The sequence below is a fragment of the Phyllostomus discolor genome, chromosome 2 (assembly GCF_004126475.2).
Source record: "Phyllostomus discolor isolate MPI-MPIP mPhyDis1 chromosome 2, mPhyDis1.pri.v3, whole genome shotgun sequence".
NCBI lineage: Eukaryota > Metazoa > Chordata > Mammalia > Chiroptera > Phyllostomidae > Phyllostomus > Phyllostomus discolor.
In genome coordinates, this window is record NC_040904.2 from 102,263,251 (window position 1) to 102,290,624 (window position 27,374).

The 27,374-nt window shown below is 51.9% G+C and overlaps 1 protein-coding gene across 1 annotated transcript in view; it reads left to right on the forward strand.

Annotated features, from left to right (window-relative positions):
- Positions 1-27,099, forward strand: part of PDIA5 (protein disulfide isomerase family A member 5) — an 88,594-nt gene extending 61,495 nt beyond the window's left edge. Inside the window, exons 11-17 of the mRNA XM_028504516.1 lie at positions 2,018-2,154; positions 12,951-13,021; positions 13,570-13,730; positions 15,443-15,573; positions 19,565-19,635; positions 26,315-26,449; positions 26,858-27,099. Of these exons, the coding sequence (XP_028360317.1) occupies positions 2,018-2,154; positions 12,951-13,021; positions 13,570-13,730; positions 15,443-15,573; positions 19,565-19,635; positions 26,315-26,449; positions 26,858-26,938 (787 nt within the window). The 3' untranslated portion in view covers positions 26,939-27,099. The remainder of the gene's footprint in view (positions 1-2,017; positions 2,155-12,950; positions 13,022-13,569; positions 13,731-15,442; positions 15,574-19,564; positions 19,636-26,314; positions 26,450-26,857) is intronic.
- Positions 27,100-27,374: the final 275 nt, after the last annotated feature.

Below are 27,374 nucleotides of genomic sequence, written 5' to 3' on the forward strand. Positions count from 1 at the left end.
TTTTCTCTATTCATGGTTGTCTTTTTGCTCTTGTGCATTCATATTTAAAAAGAGAAAAAAGGAAAAAACACCTGTACTGTTTGTTATTCAGAGGTCTTGGAGTGTGTTCTCCGCCGTGTCCACCTAGAAGTTTCCCAGGTGCTGTCATATGCTCGCACTTCACTGAGCCACGGCTCCTGCATGCAGTGTGTGCGCGCCCGCTGGATTTTAGAAGTTATTTTAATATTTGAATACATTCCATCCATGTAATTAAAGTAATTTTTAAATGATACTTAAGAATTATACATTGAAAAGTCCTGCTTCTACTTGTCTCCTCCATCCTGCTCTCCCTCCGACCCCCTGGAGGTAACAACTGATTAGTTTCTCTATGCAGACACAAGCCAACTATGAATGAGTGTTTTCAAACTCTCCCAGATTTGTTAGCACGGTGTGGCCCGTTCTGTGTGTCCCAGCAGTCCGCCTGCCTCAGTGTGTGGAGCTCCGTTGCTCTCTGTGTGCGGACGGTTGGACGGACGGAGAGCAGTGGGCCTGACCATCTCCCACCAATGAACTCTGGGTTATCCTCAGCTTTTGCTATGACAAATCATCTACAATGAATACCTTTTAATATACCTAATGTTGATGTGTGCAGGCGTATTGTAAAGATTCCCTGAAGTAGAATTGGTGGTGTTTTGAGGGGGTGGTGTTCTGAGCCCAAGTATAAGAACCTAGGTTTCCTTGTGTTGGTCGGAGACCATTGTCTGGCTGATGACTCATCCTGAGGTCCCATTTGTCACTGGGTGTGCAGGGTCTCAGAACAGTTTACCATCTCCCCGCCACTTCCCGTGATGCGGGACAGGGTGACCGAAGCTGCCAGTGGGGCCTAGTTCGAAGCCCAGAGGGCCCCTGAGGGTGAGGGTGGTGTCACAGCCAGGCCCTGCTGTGGGGTGGGGGTCCCATTTCCGCTGTGTTGACCACATTGGTCTCATAAATTCTCAGCCCTGGCTGCTGGAACTTCATACTTTTCTACTTTAGACTCTCAGAGGCAGGGACAGTGGTTGTCTTTTCACATTTGTCATCTTAAAGGGTTTTTTCAAAGCAAGAGTTGAGGTGCTTGTGGCAGTGAAGCATCAGAGAATTTGTGTCAGCAGCAGTCTTGTCCTCAACTTTGGAGCCATAGAGGGCCCCCAAGAGCCTCCGAGCTCAGCCCGCTGCTGTTGCAACCAGCACTCGGCTCTCCCGGGCCAAGCCGGGCTCCAGGAAGGCTGGGCAGCTTCCGAGGTTTTGCAGCCAGCAATGGTGGAGATGGGGTCTGGACTGACCCCAAGCAGCTCTTTCTGCTTGCACACTCTGCCTCGAGCAGAACTAGATAACCTCATTCCTGTTCTCTAGGAAGCAGTCGTGATGTAATGGAAACACAGTCGTACTTAGGGTACCCCCAGCCTTGTTCCCTTGGCCTCACGCTTCCGTATCATAACTTCCTCCCAAGCCGGTCACCCTGTGGCAGCCTCCCTTTCCCTTCCTGGCCCAGATTTGGTCTTTCTGAGATGCCTGGCCTCTCTCTTTCCTTCTCAGCCCTATGTTTACACCCTCTCCCCTGCAGGGTTCCCTCCCCCCCTGCCCCGCCCTGCCTGTGGGGCACTACTAAACACAACAGTGAGCTTCCAAAGGCCATGCTCTTTGCTGTTCTGTTTATTCTCACCAGTTTGCTGAAAGTTTGAAAGAGCTTGAGAAATTTACAGACCTCCAGATTCCTGCGACCTGCGAGATTTCCTGAGCTGCCTAGAAAGCTTTGGTTAAATGCTTCTGTTTGTGATGGGATATCAGCTAAGCACTTCTGTGAGGCTTTGAGGGGACAGTGGAGGTTGGGCAGGGCCAGACCACTTACCCTTTCACCCCTTCACCAGGGGGATATCTAATGAGCCCCTGCAGCCAGCCATGCTGAGGTAGTAGGGGCTTTGTGCTGGGGGCTGGATTTTGTAAGGGCTGCTTAGGCCCCAGGGCTTGCTCTGAGCTCTGCCTGTTTTTGGTCTTCCAGTCCACAGCCGCCACAGCCCCAGGTCCCCGAGACACCCTGGGCAGATGAGGGCGGCTCCGTTTATCACCTGACCGATGAAGACTTTGACCAGTTTGTGAAGGAGCACTCCTCTGTCCTCGTCATGTTCCACGCCCCATGTGAGTGGAGCCTTGCTCCTCCCCACCATGTCCTTCCCTACCTCAGTGTAGGAGGGCACTGCTCTGGGACGCGAGTCCAGCGGGTGCCTCCTCGGTGCCAGGGATGCTCTGGTGCTCGGTGAGGGCCCTGCCTTCACGGTGCACACAGCCCACCCTGCTTCACCGTTGGAAGAGCACACAGTCCCAGCCAGGCTGCATGTTCCCTCAGCTCAACCCACCAGGCCTGATGCTTCTCTGAGTCAGTGTGAATTAGGAAATGCGTGTAGATTTCCCAGAACTGGAGGAATTAGGACTGGAAGGACCCTTGGATGATACTGCCTGGTACAGTAGTCACCCTTCACCTTACAGGTGGGAAAACTGAAGCCCCGAGAGGGCCTGTGTGTTGCCCAGCAGCTAGGAGGGCACAGGGAGCCCAGGGCCGGAGCTTAGATCCCCCAGCACCCGGAATGCCGGCCTTCTGCCTCACTGGGCCGGTCACTGCCTGCAGCGGCCACAGTGGATCAAAGGAGGAAAGTGGGTGAAGCTGTACAGTGTGTTTGCAATATGGCTGGGAGGCCTGTAGCTCAGGACTTTTTCTAGGCCAGTGTCCTTCCCATTCCCATGCAGAATGGAAATTGATTGTAATTCATTTCCAAGAGAGAACGCTGCTCTTGTAAGGTGAGCAAGGGTGGTGTGAGAGAGCAAGGGGATGCCAGCCTGGGGCTCAGAGCTCCTGGGAGAGGGTGGGCCCATCCCGGTGGGTGAAGAAGGCTGGTCCTCGGCACCCTGGGACAGGGTGTGTGTGTGGAGGGGTGCTCTTCTTATATAGCTTCTCCCCAGCCCTTTGGCCCAGTGATGGTGGGTAAGAGATTGTGGAGGAGGAAAAAAGCAAAAAATAACTGCAGATCAGGGTCACAACCATCCAGTCCATAGTGGCATATATGCTGACAGTGTTACAGAGTTCACCAAACTGTAAGTGGGCAGACAGGGGCCTGTCCACGTGGCACCTTGGAGAATGAGTCAATAATTAATGCTGGAAGGAGCAGGTCTTTATTTACTACATTACAACATTCCAGCCCTGGTGGGGCTCATTCCAGCCTTGGTGGGGCCCAGAGCACCTCAGCTCAGAGCCCTCCTTTCCCATGAGACCCAGCACTTCCCATGCTCCCCTCCAGGATACTGGCCAAAAGCACCCCCAAAAGTTTCCCATGCCCTTATCTGTGTGGGATCTGGAATACATTGCTGTTGGCCTTGATATAATATTCCAGAAAGGGATGTGCTGTCTTACTCTGGATCATGGTGAAACTCAGGAAAGGCACAGGTCTTAATAATCCAGGTAGAATCCAGGTGCAGCAGGACAAGATCTTGCAAGGAAGTCCTCTGCAGCTCGGAGGCAGCCAGAGCTTTACTTCTCTCTCTCACCACTCCCTTCAAACCTCATGGCAGAAGTCCCTTGCCACAGACAGCATGTCTCTTTTCTCACCACTGCTCCCCGCACCGAGAGCACTTCTCCTTCCCAGACCGCAAGGTCAAGAGTGCCCTGCATGGCTGCTGCATCCTGCTTTCTTCTCCTTTCTAAGCCGAGTGTCACAGAGAGAGAAAATGGCTCCCTGGCCTAGTTAAATCCCGGCACCTCCTTCATAACCATGTGTCTGACCTCTCCCACAGCTGACTCTGGCTGCCCCCAGGAGTCGGGCAGAGGTGTGAAGCAGAGGAACCCCTGTGCAGCAAGCCCCTCTGGACAGCTACTTAACACAATTATGCAGCTAGCCAAGTTGCCATAGTTATGCAAAGTAACTCTCAGTGGCTGTTGGAAGCTTCTCCCTCCCCCAAGCCAGGTTTCTGCTGTTCCCTGTTACAACTGATGCATTATTATCACTTTAGTTGTAGGGATCCTTGTGGTATCAGTTGTGCACCACCCCAGAGTGAGACAGTGGCTTCTCGCAGGGTCGTGTCCCTTTATCGTACCCACAGTGCCACAGAGCAGATATGGTGAACTCCATGTCACAGATAGGGAGACTGGCGCACAGAGAAGTGGCCACACTGTCCCCTGCTGCGTGAGTCCTGTGACTGACCTCTGGTCTGCCCGCCTTTCCTCCCCTGCAGCATCAGCATCGCCTGGGGGTGGGTGAGTGGGAATTGTTCGTAAACAAGGTTACTACTGGGGATTTGTCCAATGCCTTTTTTCTTACAGGTGCCAAATTCTTAATAGAATCCAAAAGAAAAGTATTCCCTTTGGCCTTTTTCCTTCTGGATTTCTAGAAAATTGACCAAACAAAAACCAAATTTCAAAAAGCCTCCTGATTAAGGACAATGGCAGAGCCTTAGGAGCAGGTCACCCCTGCCCTGCTACAGCCGCAGTGAGGGCGCCCCTGAGGCCGGAGGTGCCTGGAGTGCAGCCCACCGGGCGCCACTGCAGCCCTCTCACTAGCCGGGCTGTTCCCTCCCGGCCGGTCTCCGAGTTGCTGACGGAAGCAAGTCTTGCAGGAAGTGATACTGAATCAGGAGCTGAAACCACCCTGCCTGCATCCTTACCCCTTCAGTGAAGGCAGATGCAGGCTGGTTGTTTTTAGATCTTCCCTGGGAACTTCACCCCTGTGTGTCCGTCCTTCCGGTGTGTGTGAGGAAAGCCCACCTGACTCCGGTAAGAGTGCAGAGTGGTGTAAGCAGTGCTTTGTGGTTTAGGCATCACAGTGTGAAGAGTAGATGTCCCTTTGATGAATCCTGTAAATCAGGGTGCCCCAACCCCCAGGCCAGGGGCTGGTACCGGCAAGTGGCCTATTAGGAACCCGGCTGCACAGCAGGAGGTGAGCAGCAGGCTAACCAGCGAGAGCACAGCTTCATCTGTATTTACAGCCGCTCCCCATCACTCGCATTACTGCCTGAGCTCCGCCTCCTGTCAGATCAGAGCAGCATTAGATTCTCATAGGACCAACCCTACTGTGAACCGTGCACTCCGGGGAGCTAGGCTGTGCGCTCCTTATGAGAATCTAATGCCTGATATCTCAGGTGGAGCTGAGGCGGTGATGCTAGTGCGGGGGAGTGCCTGCAATTACAGGTTATCATTAGCAGGAGGTTCGACTGCACAGAGACCGTAACAAATCAGTTGCTTGCAGACTTGTATCAAAATCCCATCAGGGAGTGGCCAGTGACAATTAACCTGCATCTGGTGGGAGGCTATAAAGTCATCCCCTCTCCGCCCCCACATCCCTGGTCTGTGGAATAATTGTCTTCTATGAAATCAGCCCCCAGTGCCAAAAAGGTTGGAGACCACTGCTGTAAATCCAAAAATGTGCACCAGATAGATTGGAATCGTTTATTAAGCACTTTCCTTTTAACAGCCCTGGTTACAAACTAGACATGTTTTGTGTGTTCTCTTTTGTAGTCTCAGTTTGTGAGCAATCCATTGTAGTAGCTGATGCTTGTAGGGTGTTGGGGCCAGGATCCTGACTTTAGGGTCCCTCCTTTCCCCTCCTCCTCATAATGCATTCTGTTCCCTTGGACCAACAGGAGATCACTCATTACCCCTGCCCCCAACCCAGCTCACCCATGGGCATAGAATAGAGTAAGGGCTTAGAGAATGGGAAAATGAACAAATGAAGTTGTTCTAGAACTAAATTAGAAATCAGAGAATGAGAACGGGAAACCAGATGGCAGCTTTTATTTTCCCCATTAGTCATTATTAATAGATACTATGAATAATACACTGGTCTTGTAGGGCTCTGCTGAGGGGCTCTGAATTCCAGCCTAGCAAATGGAGCTGTCAGAGGCTCATCTCGGTGGGCGTCTGCCAGGCAGGGACCCTGCCTTCTTCAATGAGGAGTCTGCCAGGCCCTAGCTCTTCAAGGGTGTGCGTTGTGGGACCGGCACAGTGAGAAGGCTGGGGCAAAGCGAGCCTTGAAGCTTCCTGATGAACGGCCTGTCAGAGTGGGAGTGGCTCTGCATCCACTAATCCCTCTGCACGTCCTTCTTCCTTGTCTAGGAGTGCAGTCTGCCACTTGGAAAGGGATGAGTGCACCTGGTTTAGAGAGAATCCAGAGACCAGGAGGGTGAACTGAAAGCAGAGATCTCCTGGCTGCCTGGCTGTGTATCCTGCCAGCTGCTCTAGAGAACCCACAGTGATCAGGAAACCACTTCTGGGGTGTCTGAGGGACCCAGAATAAAGGACAAATGTCAGGAGGCTAGAGACTGGCAGTGCTGTGCAGGTTTGCCAAGTGTAGCAGAGGAGAAGCCTGGAAATCACAATATTACAGGGGTCAGGCCCAGACCCAATAGGGCGTGGTTTAGAAACAGGCAATTTGGAGACTTGGGAAGACAGGTTGGGTCTGTCAGCGCAGAAGGCCATAGATTCTACTACGGATTGCTAAAGCCCTTGGTGTGGTTTTTTTAAATATTATTTATTTATTTATTTATTAGAGAGAGGTGAAGGGAGGGAGAAAGAGAGAAGAACATCAGTCGACGCCTCTTGCACGCACCCTGACTGAGGGTGGTCCTCAACCAAGCCCTCAACCCAGGCATGTGCCCTGGCTGGGAACCAAACTGAGCCACTCTGGTCAGGGCCTTGGTTTGTTTCCTGGGGCAGGGCTACGAGGGTGATGAATTGGAATGTCTTTCTTTGATCAAAAGTGTGCTGCGGTTTTCTGGGATGGGGAGAACGTGGCAGCATGGGCCACCAGGAAGGGGGACAACCCCTTGGTGCTCTCACCATGAGTCTGGGCTGGTTCTGTCTAGAGGGCGCTACTTTTTTTTAATCAGCAGTTTTGTTATAACTATAAAAAGCAAGGTATACTTTCAAATCTGGGAGGGTTAGAGTTGGAAAAGGATAGCTAGAGGGAACACTGACCAGTTGCACCAACATTTGAAAGGATTCCAATGGACTAAAAGAGTGGGGCTGAAACCAAAAGGCTATTCATTTTTATGGTGTATTAATTTTTGCTACTTAAAAGGGAACGCATGTATGTTTTATCAAGGGTTAATATAGGAAAGTATAGAGAAGAAGATTAATGTGGTTCCTGACACTGGCTCCCAGAAGAGCTGTGGTCTGTCTCTGCAGGGTTATTTCTGTGCACAGAGCAAGTGCTTCATGTTTGTTTCTTTCCTACGTGGGCTCTGAAAGGCCGGAACAGTTGGAGCCTTCAGCCTGCCTCCTGTCCTGTGCTGTGCCCTGTGGTGCTCCCTGGCACCTGCAGGTTCCAGGGCGAGTTGCTGGGTCCTCTGCCTGGACCTTTGTGGATGCCTGCGGAGCCACACTCCTAGGTTTTTGGCAGGAAAGGCCACAGGCCCTGGCTTTTATAATTATCAAACACCGCACTGGCTTCCTTCTTCTTTATTCTCTTTCCCAGGTTTCCTGCCACTCACTTCCACCCTCAGCCTCTCCCTGCACCTCCTCACTTGCTTTCTTTCCTCTCCCAGCTGGAGTTTCTTCAGCAGCCTCTACATCTGACATCTGAGTTGGCACTGAGCAAATAAGCATAGGCTCAGCCCCAGTGCTGGGGCCCTGCACATAGGTTGGCTCCAGTCCTGCCCCAGGTCACACTGGGGAGCAGGAGGACCTGAGATTTAAAGCAGGTTTCCCCCGCGGGCCCCATCCTCGTGGGAGGACAGTCCAAACTTGGCAGTGGTCGCAGAGAGGGGCATGGGCCTGAACCTGGACTCCAGCTTTGGCAGCAGCGTCTCCGTTGCTCAGCACTTTCTCCTTTTCCATCCATCTCCAGGGGGTGCCTGGGTGGATGTGGGAGGCTGCAGCCCCAGGCCCAGCTCTCCCGTCCCACAGAGGACAAAGATGGGGCTGGAAAGGGCGTGGCAGCAAGACATTTTCTGTCCCTCCGTGGTACCTTTCACTCCTTTTAGCAGCCTTCTGAATGAGAGATCAGATTATTTTTGTCACTCATCTCCTGTCCTCATCTATTCTGCTGCAGTAGCATCCAGCTGCTCCTCCCGGTCCGTGTGACTCCAGCCCTGAGTCAGGCCAGGGAAGGACCCAATGCCATAACACTGATACCGGAGTGAGCGTCCCAGTGAGGGGCTGGTAAAAGGAGCAAAGTGAGAGTTCCCAGGAAGGGTGTCACTGAGGAGCAGGCAGGGAATCCAAGAAACTCTGGAGAACCAGAGCCCCACTTGCCGCCCCCTCCCCAGAGCCCTGCCCTTGTCCTCCCCCTTGGAAACAGGCCCCAGGAGATGCTCTCTCTGCCACAGCCGACCACCAGCAGTCTGTGCTGTGCTGGGGGCTGCCGTGCCCAGCCCGTGCTCCAGAAGCTGGGCTGGCCATGGGGTGACAGGTCCCTGCCTGAGTCCAGACTTTCTCTTTCTGTATTTCAGTCTTATTCTCAAAGGTATATGTGATCTTTGTAGAAAATCTGGAAGGTACAGAGAAAATAAATGGTGAAGGAGAAAACAACCTGTAATCCCATGATGCAGAGGGAACCACTTTTCACTTTTTAGCATCATCCTTACTAGTTTCTTTTTATTTCTCCCCTGTTTTTAACTTTTATTTGTTACAATAGCATCCAGTTCAACTGACTTTTCCTGACACGTATACAGATTTGTATAGCTTTCATGCCATAGAACTCCATGCAATTACTTTTATTTTTCAATCACACACATAATGTAAGAACAATCTGAACAATACCCGTGTTGTTGGCAGTGCAAGGTTCAAGGAGCCCAGAGAAGCACAGTGTCCCCCAGCCATGCTCCCCCCAGGGGCGACCGCTGTCGAGTTGGTACGCCCTTCCCCTGTGCCTCCACCTGCATGACAGGGGCGTCATTTTTCATGTAAACACAATCACTGCCTGTCCATTTTTCTGTGATATGCTTTTGTTCACTTACCAGTAGGTTTCAAAGATGTTTTCATGTAAATGTCGGTGTTGGCATATAAATCTCCCTCAATCTTTTCAAATACTGAATAGTGTTTTATAATTTAGAGATGCCATAAACTGTACAATAAATCATTCCCCTGATGATGGACATTGGTCTCCAGTCTTTCGCTGTTCAAACATTGCAACGAGAGTGTAAATCTACATATTTGGGACCATGTCTGAATATTTACAGCTGATTTCTGAAAGTGCAGTTGCAGGGCCATGGGGTAAATGTGCTTGAGCTTCAGCAGATCTGCCACCTTGCCCTCCAGAAAGGTGGCACCACACCTGGCCGTGTGTGGCAGGGCCGGCCTCAATGGCAGCCCTGGATGCTGTCAGCCTTTCCTGTCCCTGCCCTGGGCAGAAGGGCCATTGTCTGCAGCTCTCTGGCCTCCAGGGAAGTTGGGAATCTTTTCTTGTGATAATCAGCTTTCCTCATTTCTTCTGTGAACTACCTGTTCATACTCTTTGCCCATTTTTCTACTGGGTAGTTTGGATTTTTTCCTTCTTGACCTAGAACTCTGTAGTTACAGATATTTATCTTTATCTGTTAGCCTTGTTCCAGGTGTTCTCTGTTAATCTGTCGCTTTAACTTCCTTTTTGGTGCCTTTCATTGTATAAACAATTTACATTTTTAGTAGGTATGTAAGAGCTAAAATATTTTTTGAGTACTCTGGATCAGGCATTGTTCTAAGCACTTTCCATGTATTAACTCATTTAATATGCAGAACAAAACCCGTGAGGCATATATCAAGGTTATTTCCATTTTACAGTTTAGGAAGGGGCGGCATGAAGAGGTCGAGAAACCAGCCAAAGACCGCATAGCCTGGAAAGGGAGCCAGGATTAAAATCCAGGTAGTTCTAGAGGCCACAGCCTCACCACCAAGCCTTCTGCAAGCCTGCCTCTTCCCATCCTGACCACTGGGATTCGCGGATTATTTGGGACATCTACCCCTAAGATATAAAAATAGTGCACTATATTTTGTTATGATATTTTTGGTTTTATATTTCATTCTTTAATTCATCTGGATTTTTCATTTGCTTATTGGACCAAGTGGAAGGAAGAGATTTAATTTTACTTCTTTAAGTCCCTTTTTCTGTGAATCTTTTTCTTTTTTCATTTTTTAAAAACTTATGCATATTTTCTTAATGTTATTAAAAGTGCTTTTTAGTACGTGCTCTTCGAGGTCACACAATACCCCATTGTGTGACGGCACCATGAATTCCGGCATCGCAGTGTGCAGATTGGAGTTGTTCGCTCTACTTCCCCATTGCAAATATGCTGCATGGCACATTTTCATACACGGATATTTGTCTGCATGTCAGACTATTTCCTCAAGATAGAAGCCTGGAAGAAAAATTTGTAAAGCTTGTTATTCACATTTTACACTAACATAAAGGAAGAAAAAAACCTGAATCTTTCTTTGCACAAGAAGAGGGCTGTGTGACGGATGGAAGCATCCATCAGTATGTGAGCTTCTACAAGTCAGCCTTGGTGTGTATGTGAGGGGAGACCCCAAAACCCCAGAATTTATTTATAAAAAATTGTGTATTTATTCTTACCTGTTTAAACTCCAGTCACCTTCAAAGTACTCTCCATTTGATGTAATACACCTATTGAGACATTTTTTCCACTGCTCAAAACAGTTTTGAACTCATTGATTTTGATGCCTTTTAGTGTTTTTGCATTTTTTTGTTTCACGTCTTCCACATCTGCAAAAACATTTCCCTTTGAGGACTTTTTTTCATCTGGGGAAACAAAAGTCACTCAGGGCAAGATCAGGTGAATAGGGAGGGTGTGCCGTTTTAGGAACACCCCGTGTGGTGTGGGCAGGTGCACTTGTAAGTCACCCATCATGAAATGGGCAGATACACTTAAAGAATCTTCAAAAAATATTCACTGAATCCAAACGCAGTCTCTCACAAAAATGCCAGCTAGTACCATGATACAGATGGGCTCCTAGAACACTCACCTAGTGGGGAAGCCTGTACTACAAGGGGCTCGTGCTCCAGAAGATAATTCTGTTTTTTTGAGGTCCCCAAAAGCTTCAGAAAAGCTCTGAGGTGTCTGTGGAGGGGCAGTCTGGTGTTAAGACAGCGGCGTTTCTGCTAGCATCTGCGGGAGCCCCACCTCCTTGCCATGCCCCAAGCCAAGGTCCAGGCAAGGCAGCAGGAATGTGGATGGGAAAACCCAGGCTCCTCTAAAGTCCCAGGTACCAGGGAGCTTTCCAAATTAATCTGGTCCTCTGGAAAATTCTGGCTCCAGGATCCAGGAAAGTCTCCATGGCTGGTTTGTAATAAAATTATAAGTGTAATTGAAGATAACAGAGTCCAGGGGAATCTGAAGGCTTGGGGTTGATGGGAGGCCAACATTCCTACAGCCAGAAAAGAGTGTGATTGAGAAATTGATGCGTAGCCTCTGTGCCGGATCATGAAAACCAGCGTAAGCACACTTACACAGATGATAAAAACCCAACAAGGAAGTTTGGCAGTAAAACTTAATGGCCTGTCAAATCACAATCAGGGCACTAAAACGCAGTGGGCTAGAGTCCTGCTCCCAAGTATAGCCCTCCTCCCCTGGCTGTCCCGCAGCCAGAATATCCTGAGGGCCAGGCCCAGGAAGTGGGAGCTGGGGTCAAGGTCCACACTGACCAGGACCCATGGCTCCCAGAACAGGTGGACACCAGTGAAGGAGATATTTGCTTGGCCAGATCTTTTTCCTCCCCAGGGCCTGGCCAGTCTCCTCATCATAAACTCTGTTTACAGAAATTTGTTGCTTGGCCTTAGTATCTCGTTCAGGGGGCAGAGGGAATTGATGCTAGAAGTGAAAACCGTAGCAGTTTCAAGAGAACCCTAGGGTATGTGTGGGAAAGTTTAGACCAACATCCATGGGTGCTGGAGATTTCTAGAGGCTTTTTAGACCTAGTAAGTTGCAGGGGAGTGTATGCATGGTGATGGGAGAAGTGCGTGCACAGAAACTGCCTTGGCTGCCAGTTACATTAAATAGAGGTGTTCAGTCAAACGAACAGCTGTTTTGGTGCAAGGCACAACTTGCTCCAAAAGAATTTAGTCCAGTTACATCTTGTGATCACAGGTGTAAACCTAAACAATATAACCATGTGGTTTATTCATTCAGTGTGTGGAACACCACACTCAACACCAGGGGTGTGGTGGTGAGCTAGACAGACAGCTAAGCCTGTCCAGAGCTCACGGTTCAGTTGTGGGGATGGACAGAGAACAAGCAAGGTATCCCAGCTCTTTTGAGTTCGCTTGAGAAAGTAAATAGGATATTGGAAGAGATCATGATGGAGTGAGGCTCTTTTGGATTCTGTGGCCAGGGAATTTCTCTGTAGAGGTGAAATTTGTAGTGAAGTGTGACTGAAATAAGGGGGTGAGCTGTGTTGAGGCCTGGGGGAGACCGTGTTCCAGGCAACTGTTAAGACCCTGAGGTGGAAATGAGCTGGGTGTGACTGGAGAACCGGAAGAGGGCTGGGGCTGCAGAGCAGGGAACAGGAGGGGGTCAGGCTGGGGGTCAGAGCAGGCTGGAGGGGCCAGATGGTGTGGGGCTTGCAGCTGGGGCAAGGGGTTTGGATTTTGATGTACCTGCCATAGGGAAGATTTAACTGGGAATTTTTATCTGATTTATGTTTTAAAAAGATGCCCTGGCTGCTCCTATATCAGAAGACAGCTATATGACAGTCTCAAGGCAGTGCAGAATTAAATGCCATAGGGATAGAAGAACAAGAAGTATTTTATGAGTAGAAGAGATATAGGTGGTTCAGTGTGGCTGGACCTTCCCCAGTGGATTAAGCCAAAGATTTCTCTGTCTGAGCTGGTGCTCGTTCCTCTTTTTCCTGGGTACCCGCCCACCTTGGGATAGGGCCCAGCTGCCTTGTAGAAGCAGCGGCAGGAGACAGGAGCCTCCACCCCATGGTAATGGTTTCTCTCGATTTTTTCCCTCAGGGTGTGGGCACTGTAAGAAAATGAAGCCAGAGTTTGAGAGCGCCGCGGAAGTCCTCCACGGAGAAGCAGACGTAAGCATCGCACCTTGCTCTCCCCCCACCGTTCTTGTCTAAAGAGTCAGTGACGTAAATCAATACAGTGACTTCCTGCAGCTCCGCAGCAGCTCTCCCGCCCCTGGAGGTCTATAGGACCTCGGTGTCCCGAGCAGACATGTCTTTGTCTGAGTCAGACGGGTGGGGCCCCTACCAGGGATGGAGGGGTGCAGAGAGATAGTGGGGTCACATTCCCATTCCCGTCCATGTAACCTCTGTCAGACATGGCTCTGAGTATGAAGCCCCGAGATTCTCCCTCTTTTCTCTGGGACCCAACTCTTGGGCACAGCCACAGTCCACCCAGCCTGGTTGGTGGGGCAGATTGAAAAGCCTCATCTTTGCCCCTAAATGAGAAATGGGGGCTGTGCCAGTGTGCCATCATTCCCTGGGGTTTGTGAGCCCAGGGGCCAGCCACCCCCCAGAGAAGTTGTAGCAGGTCCAGGATGGGGCGGGGGGGTGGCTGTCGTCTGTTCTGCCAGCACCGTGTCTGAGGCTGTCGTGCATGGTTGGCCTCCCCCCCATCCCAGAGCTCTGGTGTCCTTGCAGCTGTCGATGCCACTGTCAACAAGGCCCTGGCAGAAAGATTCCACATCTCCGAGTTCCCTACATTGAAGTACTTTAAGAACGGAGAGAAATATGCAGTGCCTGTGCTCAGAACGAAGAAGAACTTTATTGAGTGGATGCAAAAGTAAGTCTTGACAGTCTTGACAGTGCCCTTGACTCCTGGCTGCTGGCTACCAGAGGCAGCCTAGAGGAGGAGAATTAAACCCTAGGCACTGCTGTCCTCGGCTTGGGGCCACGGGAGCCAAGACAGATTGACTTCTCCAATCCTAAAACTGCCCCGGGGGCGCTCACCACGTGCCCCCCTGCAGCAGGCAACCTGTCTGGATGCAACTTCATCAGCTCCTAGGCCTTGTGTTTCTTTTTTTAGAGGACCCCTCCCCCTTCCCGGTGTCTTAGCTCCAGGTTTCCTCAGGTGCACTCTGTTCCATCCCCTTTGGATGCATGGCTGAGTGTTTGGGAACACTCGGCTCTTCACATTTGGACCCCGGCTGGCTGGCGGTTCACTGGGCCTCCAGTGGTGCCCTCAGTGCAGCCTGTGGGGTTCTGGGGTGGAATAAAGAATTCAAAGAGCTCCCGCAGCCTCCTTACTAGTCTGCTGGGGCTGCCACAGCAAGTGACACAGACCCAGATGGCTTAACAGCAGAAGTTTATTTTCTCACAATTCTGGAGACCAGAAGTTCAAGTCCCAGTGTCTCCAGGGTTAGTTTCTTCTGAGACCTCACTCCTTGGCCGTCTTCTTCCTGTGTCTTCCTTCTGTGTCTGTGTTTTCCTCTCCTTTCTTTACACCAGTAAGGTTGGGTTAGGGCCCACCAGTGACCTCACTCTAACTTGATTACCTCTCTACAGACCTTGTCTCCAAATACAGTCAGTCCTGAGGTCCTGGGGGGTTAGGACTTCAACATGTGAATCTGGGGGGGTGGCCACTGTCCATCCCCTGGCAGCCTACAAGCCCAGAGAACCTCAGTCCCCTTGGAGTTACTGGCCCAAGGAGCCTCCGGCTCACCCAGGGACTGAGGGAATGTGCGGCTCTCAGCATCCCCCTCCTGGGAGGGGGCTGAGTGAGCTCTCTGTCAGCAAATGGGAGAGAGAAGTGTGGTTGTGGAGAAGGGGCAAGGGCAACATAGGCGCTTGAAAGACCCTGGAAAGACACAGAAAGACTGCTGTGAGGCCGAGTGGAGGGAACCAGTGCACAGAAAGAGAATAAACATTTATAGACACTTATTGAACGCCATCATTTATTGCAGCATATAGGCTCTCGGCAACTATTAGTTGCTTGGCTGACTAGGTGCTTTATATACACTCTTGGCTCCTTATAAAGACCCCAGAAAGTCAGTGGTGTTGTGCCCATTTAACAGCAACAACAAAAATGGAGCTCAGAGTTTAGTAACTTACCTAAGGTCAAACAGTTGGTAAGTAATCTGGATTCGAACCCAGAACTCCCTACACTCCTTGGCCCATGCTCTCTCCACCAGAACAAAGGCTCGGGACCAGAAGATAGTGAGGGCCCTTCAGGGTCTCAGCAGAAACAAGGGGGGCAGGGAGAGGAACCCTGCAGAGGAGCTTCTGTGCCCGCAGCAAGGAGATGACAGCCCACACCTGGAGAGTCTGCCCTGCCCTCACACGGCCTCTTGTGAGGCTCTTCAGAGGGAGTCAGATATCTTGCTGATGGTACAGACTTTTGTAGTGTTTAAACTGAGGTTTTAAATTAAATTTCAGAAAGGGTGCAAAGTGGTTTTTCTTTCTTGCTCCCCGCATGGTGGTGATGGAGGTGGGCGTGGGAGCACTTGTCTGTACACGAGCCTTTTCTTATGATTGTGTCCACTGCACCCCCGGCAGTCCCGAGGCCCCGCCGCCGCCAGAGCCCACGTGGGAAGAGCAGCAAACCAGCGTGTTGCACCTGACAGGGGACAACTTCCGGGAGACCCTGAAGAAGAAGAAACACACTTTGGTCATGTTCTATGCCCCGTGTAAGTGGCTGGGGTGCTCACAGAGGGGTGAGGTAGAGGGGTGGGCCGGACCAAACCGAGATCCGCCTGGGACCAGGGCATCTACAGGTGGCCTTCAGCTCATCTCGGCTGTAAGCAAGACTCCAGTTTCATTCCCGGCTGAGGTCCTTCCAAATCCAGAGCCTGCTTCTGTCAGTCGGCTCTGCCGGGTCCTCGCCCTCCTCCTGGGAAGCCTGCCTCAAGTCAGCCCTGCAGCCCTCTGCTTCTGGTCGTGCAGGGACCTGCTGTGGAATTACTCAGTCTCCGCATGTTCCTGGAATCTTCCAGGATATCTGCCTCCCACCTGGCCACTTCCTTCCACCTCTTGGCTCCCTCCATCCTGGCTTCACCTGTGAACCTTAGAACTTAGCAACTTGGAATTAGCCTTCCCATGTGGCTTTGAAGGCACTGGGCTTGAAACCGCAGTAAAGCAGTCACATTCCTTATTGTCAAAGCTTGAGATGAGGAAGTAGCATGCCTGCTCACACTGTGTTTGTGACCTCAGGTTTTGTGTATGCCCATTTTGAAGTTAATTGATACCTAAAGGGAAAGGCTCTTGAACTTCCCACTCTTCTTTGGTTGCCCTTCTCTCTCTCCCCCAGGTTACAGCTCAGGTTAATGGAGTGGGGATAATAAAGCTGTGCTCTTCAGAGAGGCAGCTCAAGCCCCTCATAAGCCTGCTGGGTTGTAGCCAGCCCTCCTGTTTGCTCTCCTCCTGCCCCCACTTTTCCAGTGTCAGTGACCCATAGTGTCTCCCAGCGCTCGCCACCTGGAAGGGATGGCCTCCTGGCCTTGCCATCCCCCAGCCTCAGACACTGCCCTCAGGAGGCCAGCGCATCCCTCTGAGTGGGACTTTTGCTTTCTCAGTCCCTTACAGAGCTTCTCACTGTCCTTGTCTGTCCTCAGAGTTTGCTTGAAAGATGAGATTTTAAGAGATGAACAGCGTCCTTCTGGGCAAAGTGGTGGGGGGCGTGCAGGACTGAGACCGAGGAGATTCTCCTCAAAGCAAGTTAGTGACAGAGCTGTTCCTGCAGCCTGGTGCTCCTTTTCTTGGTCACAGATTCAGTTCAGAGGTTCAGGGCTTTCTCAGCAGAAGTGACAACCTGGCTGTAGAAGTAGGAGCACTTGACCAGCTGCTGGGTGGACTTTAGAAAGCCCGACTGAATACTTACCCCTCAAAGTGTCCTGCTTTCCCCCTGGCCCTGGGCTGAGGACTCCTACCCTGCTGGGGTGCTAAGGGCCCCCCTCAAATACCAGCTGTGTGCAGGGTGGTGTCCTGGACTCAGGACACAGGAAGGAGGTGTGGTGGAGGTGGTCCCTGCCAGGCCTCAGGGCCTCACAGTTGGCCCTGGCAAGTGATAACTTTAAGTCACTGAGTGACTCAACTTCTGGCAAAGGGCTTGGTGGCCCAGGACCTCCCATCTCCCTGCCGCCCTTTCCTGCCTCTGAACCGTGCTGCTGACTCTGAAGACAGGCCAATCAGTGAGTTGAAGGTATTGCTTGGCGGGTGGCAGGAACTATCCAAAGAAACAAATGTTCAAAGTTTTATTAACAATAGAAATAATACATACTTATTTATGTACAAAGACTCTAAATACTACAAAAAGGTCAAATACCTGATAAGTTAGATATCAGGTAAAAAGCAAAAACTGACCTCCTTATTCTGCCCCCGCCCCCCCCGCCCCCACTCCCACCTCCCCAGTCCCCACACAGTTCTCCCTCTTACTGTCTTGTAGTTCTCCCCAGCTCTAAGCCCCACCTACCGCTGAGCGGTCTGGCTGCTGGGCGGTGTGGCCATGGCGGCTGCCCTTTGTTAGGCCAGTGTGGCTGTCTCTAAAACTGGACCTTCTGTCCTGTCCACAGTCTTTGTTTCTGCCTCCCCACTTCGGGGAGCTCCTTCGGTTTCCTGCTCCGAGGAGGTGGTGCCTTTTCTTAAAGAGTCCAAATTTAAAAAATCATGCCTCTCTGGCCCACCTGACACCTCTTGGCAACTTGTTTACGCCCCTTTTTTGCACAGCTTCCCTTCCAGTTAGTCTTTCGCTGTGCTTTTTCTTTCGGATAATCAGAAAATTGATGCAACAGGAGGCCATTAGTCTGAGACGTAACACTTTAAATTGATGCTAACAGGAGTTTGCACTAGGCTGACAGTTACTCTTATACTTTCAGAAGCAAAGGAGTTAGAAAGGAAAAGTCAGCGATGCCAGCTCTAGGGGAAGAGGGCAGCGTATTTCTGGCAGCCTGATGCTATCAGTGGGCATCCGTGCCACTCATGGGGGGCCTGTCGGCAACCTAGGGCAGGCCCTGGCAAGCCTTGTCAGCCAGCATGCATATCCCACTCTTCCTAGTGTGAAATTTTCTTGAATTTGAGCTCTTCTTCCTTCTGTGAGGACATTAGTGAAGTGTTCTTGTAATTGCCACTGAGGCGATTAAAAAACGCCTGTTAGTATCTGCTGTGAGTTAGGGTGTGCTAGGTGCACTTAGTTCTGATATAGCCCACAGCCAGCCTATCTTTCTTCTCTACCCCTAACTTAGACGATGGAAATCCCTTCAGGCCCCCTCCCCACAACGGTCCACACCGTGCTGGGGCCCGCCAGCCGGTCTGCCGGCCAGGCCAGATGGGTGGTCCTGCCCGTCTCAGGAGCCTGTTCAACTGCCGACTTCAGATTAAAGTCGTAGCTTAGTCTTAATTCGGTTTCACAAAACGCTTTGAAATGCCAATCATTATTATCTTACTTTTAAAAGAGAGAAAGCAGATGAGCAAAGCCATTCTGTCACCACCTTGGCTTCCCCAGGCCAAGGGGGACTGGAGGGCTGGCCTGGCCGTTTGTCAGGCAGCTGGCTGGAGCCAGGCCTCCCCACAGGGCATCTGGCCTCCTAAACCGGTGTTTTGATGAGAATTAATTACCACAGTGAGGGGACTCTTCCCCTGAAAGCAGTTCTGTTCTCTTGGCAGTTGTGTTCAGTGTCTGGGGAACGATTGAGAGGGAGGGTGGGCTTGGGTTTTGATCTGCCGATGCTGAGGGAAGGGCTGAGAAAGCAGATCTGGACCACAGCAGCCTGCAGCTTCCCAGGCTCTGTCCTCAGTGGATGCTGCCCTGGGTTCGCTGGGACAGGAGGAAAAGGTGGCCCCACACAAGTGCCAGCCTGTGCCTGAGATGCTGCCCTCCGGCTCTGAGGGCACAGGATAGCACAGAGAACAAGAGAGATAGGGTGGCATGCATACCACAGTCCCCTCCAGGGCCTCTGGAGCCACAGGTCCTTGTCTGCTCTGAAGGGCTTCTTCCTGGGTCTGGAACCTAGGCCCTGAGAAGCCTGTCCTCCTCTCAGCCTGACCTTGGCTTTCCCGTGTCTGGATCCAAGGTTCAGGTTGATTGTAGAGCGAAGGGTCGAAGGACAGCATGAAGACGGGGCCTGGTTTGGCTGCTTGGTCTGGGATGAGGGTAACGGTTGCTGAGAATGTGGAAGTTGGCCCCGGAGCATGAGTGGCAGTGGCTCAAGCAGTGTGGTTGCTCCTGTGCCCCCTCACCCTGCCTCTCCCAGTCCTACTTTCTCAGTTGTGAAATGGAGAGGTTTGCCATTGTCACTGGGGCAAGAGAACAGGGCCTTGTCACAGGCTCAGAGAACCCTCAGTGCACATCCACCTCTTCTGAGCCCAAAGCTCCCTCTGTACTGGGCTCTTCGAGCCAGAGGGCAGCCCTCTGTGGGAGGTAACTGTCGACCTTAATCTGCGAGTAGGGTGGGAGGTGCCGGGCCGCAGGCGGCCTGCCGCTTGCACAGGGACACCTACACAGCCCTCACGCCAACAGCAGATACGCGGGACGGTGGTTTGAGGGGCAGAGTTGATGCATGGACTCTGACTTGGGGGTGTGCGTGTGGTGGGAGTCAGATGAACCTTCACAGTCTGTTGGGTGGAGAGGGGCTCCCGGCTCTGCAGCCTCCCCCTCATGTGCAGCCTTCTCTCCCTCTCTTGCAGGGTGCCCGCACTGTAAGAAGGTCATTCCATACTTCACTGCCACTGCTGACGTCTTCAAAGATGACCGAAAGGTAAGGATACGCCTCTTTATTGCTTGTTCTCTCTCCAGCTCTGCCCTGCCACTGATTCCCACACCTTCCTCCTTTCCATTCAGTCCCTTCCCAAACAGGATCTGCCGAGATCAGGGGATTCCTGGGAACCAGGACTTTCTTTTTTCATTAGGCAGGGTAGAGCAGGCTGGGTTTATGCTGCAAAACCAACCAAAGGGGAGACACTGAGCCGTAGCAGCCCTTCCTTGGAGGAGGGGGGTGGTAGAGAGGTCATCTGTTTATTTTGTTTAGAGCTTAAACCTTTTTAGAGTAGGATTTGTAGTCATGCATTACTTACATAATCAAAAATACAAATTAAAAAAATCCAACACAAGTCGACTATAAGCAGCCAAGGTGGCAGAGAGCAGGCTATGTGTATGGAGCTCTGTAAGTGGAAGGCTCCTGGAGCAGCCGACTGATGAAGCATAAAATTAACAAGGTAGGCCTGCAGACTGGGTTAGAGTGCGTGGAGTGGGGGCCCCCAGGCACATCCCCTAGGCAGCTCCAGCAGCCAGGGCAGTGCAAGCTGCTGCCTGGGAGGGCTTGTGGGGCCAGAAGAAGAACACAGGACTCAGGCTGGTGTGGCTTCACTGCTGCTAACCTGTGTAACCTGGAGGAAGTCACATCAAGTCTCCAGGCCATGCGTTCCCTTCTCTGTAAAGTTGGAGGCTGGTCTAAAAGAACACAAAGGCCATTCCCAGCTTGGGGCAATGTCATAGGAACCTGTGCCCTGACAGGCCCCAGAAACACACCCACACACACCAAGCCCAAAGTCATCTGCATCTCTGCTGTGGTGCCTTATTTTCCTGGGTGGAGTCCTCAGGCAGTGCAGGAGCTGGCTGGACACAGGCAATAGGATCACCGTGAGTCGGCCGGGCAGGAGTGGCAGTAATGGGACAGAGAGTGCTTACTGGGATAGCAGGCAAGAGGGAGCCAGGCTGGGGCACAGGCTCATGGGTGGAGAGTGGGGACACACGGGGGACTCAGACCCCAGGACCCTGCCCTAGACTAGGATGGTCCCGTCGTCACCCACAAATCTTGGCTGTGCTTTTGAAGGAACCCCTCACTCCTGCAGGAGGGGGTTGAAGGACCAGAACCGTATTTTTCCTCCTCTTGCTACTTGGCCCGTGTTGAGAGGGACGTGGCCAGAAGGGGCTTCCCATCTTTACTCTCTCCCACCACCTGCCCCACTCCTGCCGCCAGGGCCTGTGCATCTGCCAGGCTGGCTGCGCCTACTCTGGGCGCTCCAGGGCTGTCCAGTGTAGCCCGGCTGTCCATCCCTGCAGAGTCCCTCACACTGGGCGCTGGGTGGCATGGGGAGGCCTTTACTCCCCAGAGAACACTCTGTGCTCTGGACAAGACAGGACTGTGACGGAGGTGTAGGGTCTCCCTGTCCCTGGCCTGCTTAGGTCTCCGTGGCTCTGGGGTCTGTGGAGGCATCACCTCAGTCCCAGCAAGGCCAGGCCAGCTGTGCCCACAGCAGGCAGCCGAGGGTCCACCCTCCTCCTGGATGTGCAGTGAGACGAGCCCCCTCCCCCCACCTGCTGCCCAGTGGTCCCCTGACCCCTGCCTGCGTCTATCAACCTCCCACCTGGGTTCCTTGTCCTCCACGGCCCCTTCCCTGACACCACTCATTCCAACACTAACAGTGTGCCAGCCTTCCTCCACTTGGCGTGTCAGCTGCTGAGAGGGAGCGGAGGTTCTACTTCTACACAGAGGCCCCATTTTCACGGTGACCGCCTCCTTCTCTGAGACATTGCTGTATCTTGGCTTAATTGTCTTAACTTGGACCAGTAATGTTGCTGGCCATTTCCTAGGGTCATTCCCTCTGTTTCTCCTTCCACCTTCCTTTGTTCCAAGCCAGGGATAACCCTCGTTTTCAGAAGCACACTTAACCTTTCTGTCCCAGGCAGCTGGCAGGCCTGGCTCCCGGAGGTGGCTGTCGGTGACCTCAGGGCAGCATTCTGTGTCTGGCCTGGGGGACTAACATTACTGGTGCCACATTGCTGGGTGCCATTCTAGGCTATCAAATCAGACTCTCTCTGGCATGGTTCCCAGGAGCTGTTATTTGTGAGAGCTGGCTCTCGTGCCGGCCACAGGCTGGTGTTTGGCAACCTCTGGCCCGTCCAGCTCTCTCCTTCCACTCATGACTCCAGAGAGGAGCTGTGGAATGCCCAGTGGGTTATTGCAGCCAGAACTGGATCTCCTGACATCCCACCTCTTAGCTGGAATTGCGTTGTTTTCCATCCAGAAGCCAGTCCCAGTTCCTTCCCCGATCAATATGCAATTGGTTGCTCAGTTCGTTTTCATAGCCAAAGTCAATATTAGCTCCTGCAGAGATTTATTTTACTGAATCAATAAAGCCACATGAGGCAGTTCACATTTTAGCTAGGGAGCCTCCGCTCCCCCCCAGCAGCTTACTGGGGGACTTCAGCAGCTGACATGCCAAGTGGAGAGAGGCTGGCACACTGTTACTGTTGGAGTGAGTGGCATTAGGGAAGGGGCTGTGGAGGACAAGGATCCCAGGTGGGAGGTTGACGGACCCCAGGCAGGGGTCAGGGGACCACTGGGCAGCAAGGGCAGGTGGCTCATCACGCTGCACATCCAGGTGTGCCCAGCCTGGTGGTGAGCACGGCCTGCGGTGCAGCTCTTGGCCAGGTGCGAAGGTCATCCCGTCAGAGCCCCTGGGGCGGCCGGAGCCCTTCCTCTGTGATTAGAGGCCGCTATAACTGGGGCCACATCGTGTATAGTCCCTAGCATGTTTACACAGCTATCTGCCCCTCAGGAGGGCAAGCTCCCTAAGGACAGGGACCTCTTTTGTCCTTGAATTCCCTGCAGTCTTTACTCCTGAGACCTCTGTAAATGTTGGTTGAATGGAAGAACAATAACATATTTAATATTTCTTGAGAGTCTTTCTCCCATCAATACTTTAAAGCATTATGTCATGTTATTCTCACAATCTCTTATTCAACTAGGTATTACTGCTTTCCCAATCAAAGACCGACTCTCAGAGAGGTCGGAAGAGTAGCCCAGAGTCACCCAGCTGGGAAGGGGCAGCATTAGGATGGAATCAACAGGTATTGTCAGAGTTCTCCCAGAAGCCAGTGGGGCTGGGACTTGGCCACACGGGGTCTATCTGAGAGGGGATAGAGGAGGAGGGAGCAGACAGGAGGGGAGCCAGAGCAGGGGCATTAATGAGCAGATTATTCACTGGCCTTGCTTCTGGCTCTCCACAGCCTGGAGGTGCAGGTGCTGGTGGCAAGTGCTGGGCCAAGGGAACACGGCAGGGCCCTGACAGCAGGCACCAAGGATCTAGGAGTTAGGGGTGTGCATGTGGTGCTGCTGGTGAGTTCAGTACAAATCTTCAGTGGGCATGAGGGGGGAAGGCATTTACATGGCAAAACTGGGAGAGGTGAGAAATTGGGAGATCCTCTGCCTTCCTTCCAAAGAGTCCACGCCTCTTCCTTGAGAGAGGGTCTGCACTTGTCTCTTCTCGTATGGAAACTGCGCATGGAGGAGTCTTTGCAGCTAGAGGTAGCCCTCTTTGTGTGTGGCTGGCAGCTAGTTTAGGTGATTCAGAATAAATACACATTTTTAATTTAGTAGATTTATAAAATCATACACTACATTTCCCACAGCTCCAGGGCATGTATTCAAATTAAATTTATAATTTAAAGTGGATGCAGGGAGAACAGGGGCCTGGAGCAACACTCATCAAACACTTTCAGAGCTTAGCAGGGGAGCATTGGATCCAGGGCCTGGGTCTCCAGGACGACTGCCCTGCCCACTGCAGGAGGTCTCCCCTGGGCTGGGCCCCTCCCTGCCTGCCCTGAGAAACAGCCCAGAGGACAGCCAGAGGAGCGTCTGCCTCAGGTTTCTAAGTAATTGTCAAGGCGCTCTAGAGGGTGAGCTGGGGTTCTCAGAGTGCACAGGGGCCGGCCTGCAGGTCGGGGCGGGGGTGGTCACGCTTCATGTGGACGCCTGGAAACACACAACATTTGAACCTGCTCAGAGGAGACAGCCACCCTGCTGGCCCTGCCAGGTGTTGCCTGTGGGAACGAAGGGCGAGTGCCAGCAAACCTGGCTTTTGAAGAGAAGCTGTCAAGTCAGACTTTTATATGAAAATCTTGTGGCTCTTTCTCTAGGTTGGTAGCTAATTCAGATTTTTAAAAAATAATTCTGTGTGGACCAAATAGAACAGCACTGAGAGCCAGGTACAGATTGTGTGCAGTGAGTGCGCAAACTCTGCTCTGTAAAGCAGTGCTATGGAGGGGCCGGCCGCAGGTCCTGCTGGTCTGCGGCCTGTTAGGAACTGGGCTGCACAGCAGGAGGTGAGCGGCGGCCAGTGAAGGAAGCTTTGCTACACCACTGCCTGAGCTCTGCCTCCTGTCTCCGCCCAAGCCAGAAAGGCTGGGGACCGCAGCCATAGAGAACGTTGCAACTGGAGAAGAGGTGGAAGGAAGGCAGGAGGCCAGGCGAGGCACGCTGGTGCCCGGGGTGCAGGCTGTACCTCACTCTTCACTCTGACCGTCAGTTCTGCTGGTCACGGAGTAGCAGCCCTGTGCACCTGCACACACAGTGAGTGACCAGAGTGACTGCTGGTGGCCCTCGGGGCCTCTCCTACCTGGTAAGGGAGCCTTTGTTCAAATGTAAATAACCAGCAGCCAAAGAACTCATGAATCATGGCTCTTCAACAGTTCAAGCTGTGGGAATAGTTCCGTCTCACTTCCTTAATGTGCTCTGCTCTCAGAGACCCCATGGTCATTCCTCTCTCAGGCATGGGCTGGTCTTCTTGGGTGCTCACCATGCAGCTGGTTGCGCTCGGCACTCAGGGTTCACATCAGATGTTACCTCCTCGGAAAGGCCTCCTTGGCCATCCTGGAGAAGGCAGCCCTTCTAGCTATTGCCTTATCAAATCACCCTCTTAATTCTTCGGAGCAGTCACTGGGCTCTAAAATTATCTCACTTATTATGTGTCTTTCAGCAGTAAGAATGGCAGTCACTCCACAACTGAGCTGTACCAAAGTCACCTTGTATCCTTAGCATTTAGAACATATGACAGGACTTGGGTAAATGCTGGCCTCTGGTCAGAACCGGTCCTCTCCTCTCCTGTGATGCTTTCATATTATGTGTTGCCATTACTAGACCCTCTCCCCTCCTTCCCGGCTTTGTGACCCTGAACAGGGAAAAAGTTCTGTGTGCCTGCTTTATACCATCTTGTTTTGAAAGAACACTAAATAATAAGAAAACACCACCCAGCATGTAGAATTTGTAATATGGGCAAGAAGAGGCCTACGGCCATTTTGGGAACCTCTTTCTGACCAAACACTCTGCTTTGGTCATGCCGAACTCTTCTCGTTTCTGGAAAGTGTCCCCTGGCTGGAACGTTCTTTGCTCCTGTTTCAGTCTCGGCTCAGCCGGCAAACTGTGCAGTGTCTTAGTTCCACTCCCCTAGGCTCTCTTGGCACCCAGGACTATCTCCATCATACCTCCTACCACGCTTTCAGATTGTCTCTGTCTGCCGTCCTTTACCTGAACAGACACCGAGCACCTACTGGGGACAGAGCTTGTGTGTGGTTCCGGTAGGAATGACTGAGACAACAGTTGGGGCCTGACCTGGCAGCTCAGTTGGTGAGAGAGTTATTCCAATACACCAAGGTTGCAGGTTCAATCCCCGGTCGGGGCACATACAAGAATCAACCAATGAGTGCATCAGTAAGTGGAACAACAAATTGATGTTTCATGCACTCTGTCTCTTCCTTCGTCTCTCTAAAGGTCAGTAAGTTTACCAAAAAAAACAGCTGACATTTACTAACCGCTCACCATGTGTCAGGGCCCAGTGCCTCTGGGAACTGAGGCACCAGCCGCATAGGTAATTTTTCTTAGATCTTAGTATGCAACCAAGCCAACATTCGCACTTGGAAAACTTGACTTCAAAGCTTTTGCTCTTAACCTTGGAACTAGACTGCCTCCCAAGCAATTGTTCAGGAAATATGAACTGGTTAATGAATGGATCTCACAGTGCCTTGCAGAAAGTATCACAAAATGTGCTGTTTACAACTGCTTTCAAGTTATAATTTCCGTTACGGTCACGATAGTCATCCCTTGGTATCCTTGGGGTATTGGTTCTAGGACTGCCCACAGACACCAAAATCTGAGGATGCCCAAGCCCCTTATATAAAAGGTCTCCTGTTTGTATATGACCTACTCTGGTATGTAGGCAATAGCAGCTTGTGCCTGTACATCACTTCATTCCACTGGATTCAGCATCGTGCTTGGCACGTGGCAAGATCAAATTTTGCTTTTTGGAACTTATTAGGACTTTCCATTTTTCAAAATTTTTTGAGTTGCTGTTGGTTGACTCCATAGATGGGAAACCTGCAGATACAGATGGGCTGCTGTACTCTCGATTTTAAACGGTAGTCTCAGGGCACGCCAAGCCGAGTGCTCAAATCTTATCCATCTGCCTTGGAAATAGAAAACAGGCACCGCCGGTCTCCAAGGAGTTCCAGGCAGGGGATGCGTCGGTCAGCTCCTCCCCGCTGTTGGGGAAAGACCTCAGAAAGCACCTGGCGCAGGCTGGGCACAGCCCTCGTGCGGCGTACAGGCCTCAGCTCTCAGCTGGAGGCCCCAGTGCTGACCCTTCTCCCATCCCCGCTAGATCTCCTGCGCTGCTGTTGACTGCGTCAGAGATACGAACCAGGACCTGTGTCAGCAGGAAGGCATCAAGGGCTACCCCACTTTCCACTACTACCACTACGGGAAGTTTGTAGAAAAATACGACAGTGATCGGACGGTGAGTTGGGAAGAGGAATCTGCCCTGAGCTCTTTCTGCTGATGGCAGGGAAACCGCCCCTGCAGAGCAGTAAAGGGGGCCTCCAGAGGGCCCGTCGGGGCTGAGAAGGCAAGGGCCTGGGCCAGGCCGGAAGAGGGTCTCAAGAGGTCGTCACAGAAGTCCTGCCCCAGAGCCAGGGTGGCTTCTGGGCTGTGGGAGTTTCTTTGCCCGCTTCTCAGGGCTTCTCTGGAGCAGCCGCTTCCCCCCCACACACACACCCCGGGCCCTCCCAGCGTCACCAGCTGCCCACGCTGGTTCAGCCGTTTCTGTACGTGGAGCGTCAGGGAAGGGGAGTGAGGGAGAGCACACACAACTGTATCAGGGGTTAAAATTCCTCTCCTCTCTCTCTTTCTCTCCCCTTCCCTACAGGAATTGGGATTTACCAATTTTATTCGAACCCTCCGAGAGGGAGACCACGAGAGACTAGGGAAGAAGAAAGAAGAGTTGTAACGTCTGCCTCAGAGAAAGCTTTTCCACTACACTGTGAATGATACCCTGTTTTATTGTTCTTTCTGAATTTCCACATGTCTGAAGACAGTTTTTTAGAGGCGTTTATGGCCATTTTGTACAATTTTGAAATAAAATTAAGCCAATTGTTTGGTGGTGTGGGTTATTTCTGCAGAGCCGGTGCTGACAAAGGATGGGCGCTCGTGTTCTCCCTCCTCCCACCTCGTGTTCTGGGAGGCCCCGCAGCCCAGGGTCGTCCACACCGAAGACACTCCCGAGGGCGAGGGCGGCATGGGCGCCGGCCCCTATCAATCACTGAAGAGCAGAACAAGGAAACTGGACCTCAGAATATCCTGTCGGAAGACAACTAGTGTTGCGAGGAAATACATCCAGGTGATCGGGAAAATGAGATGCTGAGGCCAACAGTAATCAAGCAATT